This window comes from Monopterus albus, unplaced genomic scaffold (assembly GCF_001952655.1).
Source record: "Monopterus albus unplaced genomic scaffold, M_albus_1.0 scaffold177.1, whole genome shotgun sequence".
NCBI lineage: Eukaryota > Metazoa > Chordata > Actinopteri > Synbranchiformes > Synbranchidae > Monopterus > Monopterus albus.
In genome coordinates, this window is record NW_018128057.1 from 69674 (window position 1) to 72318 (window position 2645).

The 2645-nt window shown below is 45.7% G+C and overlaps 1 protein-coding gene across 3 annotated transcripts in view; it reads right to left on the bottom strand.

Moving 5' to 3' along the window:
- Positions 1-2483, bottom strand: part of tcerg1l (transcription elongation regulator 1 like) — a 26032-nt gene extending 23549 nt beyond the window's left edge. Inside the window, exon 1 of one of the 3 annotated variants that reach the window (XM_020616733.1) lies at positions 2110-2483. In XM_020616733.1, coding sequence (XP_020472389.1) covers positions 2110-2116 — 7 coding nt within the window. In that variant the 5' untranslated portion in view covers positions 2117-2483. Of the gene's footprint in view, positions 1-1946; positions 2083-2109 lie in introns of those variants that run through there. The other 2 variants (XM_020616732.1, XM_020616734.1) reach the window with 2 other exon arrangements.
- Between the last annotated feature and the right edge of the window lie 162 nt (positions 2484-2645).

The following is a 2645-nucleotide window of genomic DNA, read 5'->3' on the forward strand; positions in this document are numbered from 1 at the left end:
TCCTCCTTGTCCCCTGATAGGGTGTTCAAAAAGTTCCCATGTAGTGTTCTCAAAACAGTCCTGCAGGAATGATGAAGCTTCGTCAGTCCAAATCTGCACTGTCTTTGCCTGAGGTGCTGTTCTGCTGATGAGCAGTTTGTATGCTGGAATCAGAAAGAGGGAGAAATGATCTGACTGCCCAAGGTGAGGGGACAGATGTGCCTTGTATGCTCCAGGTCTGTTTCTGTACCTGTGGTCCAGTGTTTTTCTGCTACTGGTCCCACTGTGAAAATTTATGTAGAATTTAGGCAGCACAGACTTAAGGTTGAAGTGATTAAAGTCCCCTGCCACAATGAAGGCAGTCTTCGGATGCTTGTTTTGTTGCTTGCTAATAGCATTGTGCAGTTTGTCCATGGCTAGCTTAGTGTTAGCTAGAGGGTGTACATATACAGCTGTAATGCAGACTGCTTAAAATTCCCTCGGCAAGTAGAAAAGCCTGCATTTGAGCATTAAAAGCATTATGTCTGAGTAACAGTCTTCTGATGACCACAGTACACCAGTTATTATGCATGCAGACACACAGTAACCCCTGCTCTTGACCTATCGAAGTCCCAGTTGCGGTCCGCCTGGTCCAGAACGTTCCCACGGAGTCATGTTTCCGTTATTATCATGACACAGTCATCCATGCGGTTATTGACAATCTGCAGTTTGATATCGGCCATCTTGTTGGCGAGAGAGTGGGCGTTTAAGAGAAAAACACTGGACACAGCAGGTTTATGGGGGAACCACACACAGCCTAGCCCAAGTGCTTCCTTGCACAGTGCTGTCAGGCTCGTAGACCCTGTGTGACTCACTGAGTTAATAATTCCAGCAGGAAATGTCTCAGACCCATCGAGGTCACATTCAAATCCAGTCCTTTAGTTGCAGAATCTCGGATCTGATGTACTTAATCACAACACTGCTCTGGGCTGCGGCGTGCTCCCACCGCCATCTCTTTGCTCAAAGTAGCTTAGTTCATAAATCACTCAGTGGTATGGGGCCAAAATACATTTTGGATCTCCTTGAAGAACCCAAACCCAGCAGGGCTCTGAGATCCTCTGGTAGACCCTCGGGTCAGAACAAACAGGGATGAAGCTACTTTTAGCTACGACGCTGCACACAGGTGGAACCAGCTTCCTGATGACTTTAGATGTGCCCCGACTCGGCCATTTTCAAGTCTCAACTGAAAGCTCTGCTGTTTTCCTGTGCCTCTGTTTGACTGGATATTCCGCTGCACTTTCTGCTAGATTTCCATTTCAGACCTTTTATTTTATGTTGATTTTATGTGTTTTATTTTATTTTAACAACTATTTATCTTCACCTTGTCTTAACGGATTTTATTCTAGTTTCAATACTTATTGTTTTAATGCTCTTACTGTGGTTCCTTGCCTCTGTAAAACACTGGAATGGCCTCTGACTATGAAGTGTGCGGTCTAAATAAAGCTGCCTTGCCTTAAACCTGAACCCAAGGTCTTTGACGACATTATGTTATCAGACATGAGGGGTTCATAATGTTAAAAAAGATCAGAAGAATACAACAAAGCTGAAACAAGAATGATAACATAATAATATAAACTTTAACATGAAAAAAGTTTCATCAGACTCAATGGAGTTATTTTCAACAGCCACTGGATGTTTTCATATAATTTACCAATTGCTAACATACTTTTGGATTTAAACACAAAAACTATGAGACAGTAATGAGGCAGAGCGACATGGTGGTCTGTGATCTGTCGGTGTGGTTTCAGGTGACCCCTCCTCTCATTTCCTGCCTCTAAATGCTGACCACCCCCTGATGGTGATGTTTGTTCACTAAGCGCAACCAATCAGTCAATAGGCCTAATTACACCAATAAATGTCACATGGCTGGAATAGTTATTCACACTCATTCAATAATCGATCAAAACATGAATAATATAAATGCTTACGGCAAAATGAAGTACAACCATGAAGAATTGACTGATACTCAGTAGTTGTAGTACAGCTGGCGGTATGAGTGCTGCTACTGATGCAGTGTCAGCAGCTCGGTTTAACATCACCGGTTGTTAACGGGTTAATTAACCAGATTAAACTCCGGTATGCGTCACCTACCGACCATCTTATGTCCCGGAGGAATCTGACCAGAGGGACCGCCGACCCTCTCCAGTCCGGTCACGTCCTGATCGTCGGCTCGCTCCCGATCTGCAGCTCTCAGAGGTCTTCACTGAGGTCCGCAGATCATCCTCCTGCCCTGTAAAGGTGAAAGCACACGCACGCGGGCAGCGCCGGTGACGTTAATATGCCGACCGACACGCGGACGCAGACAGAGAGGGAAAGACGGAGACTCCCGGTTCTGACAGACACACCGCGCGTCTGGTGGCGGATGATGCGACGCCTGTAGGAAAACACCGGAGCCCGCGTGCACAGTCTCGTCCGGTAACGGAATCTCTCTCTCTCTCTCTCTCTCTCTCTCGCTGCCCAGCACAAACTGATTAAACCCCCGGTAAATGGAGCCGCCTCCCCGTTCACTGTTTAACGGTTTGCGTGTGTTTGGGGGTGCGTGAGAGCAGCTACATGCGAAGGTCCCAAAATAGAACTAAAGTGATCAATAATAAAAATGAAAATGAAAACAAACACACACACGTATA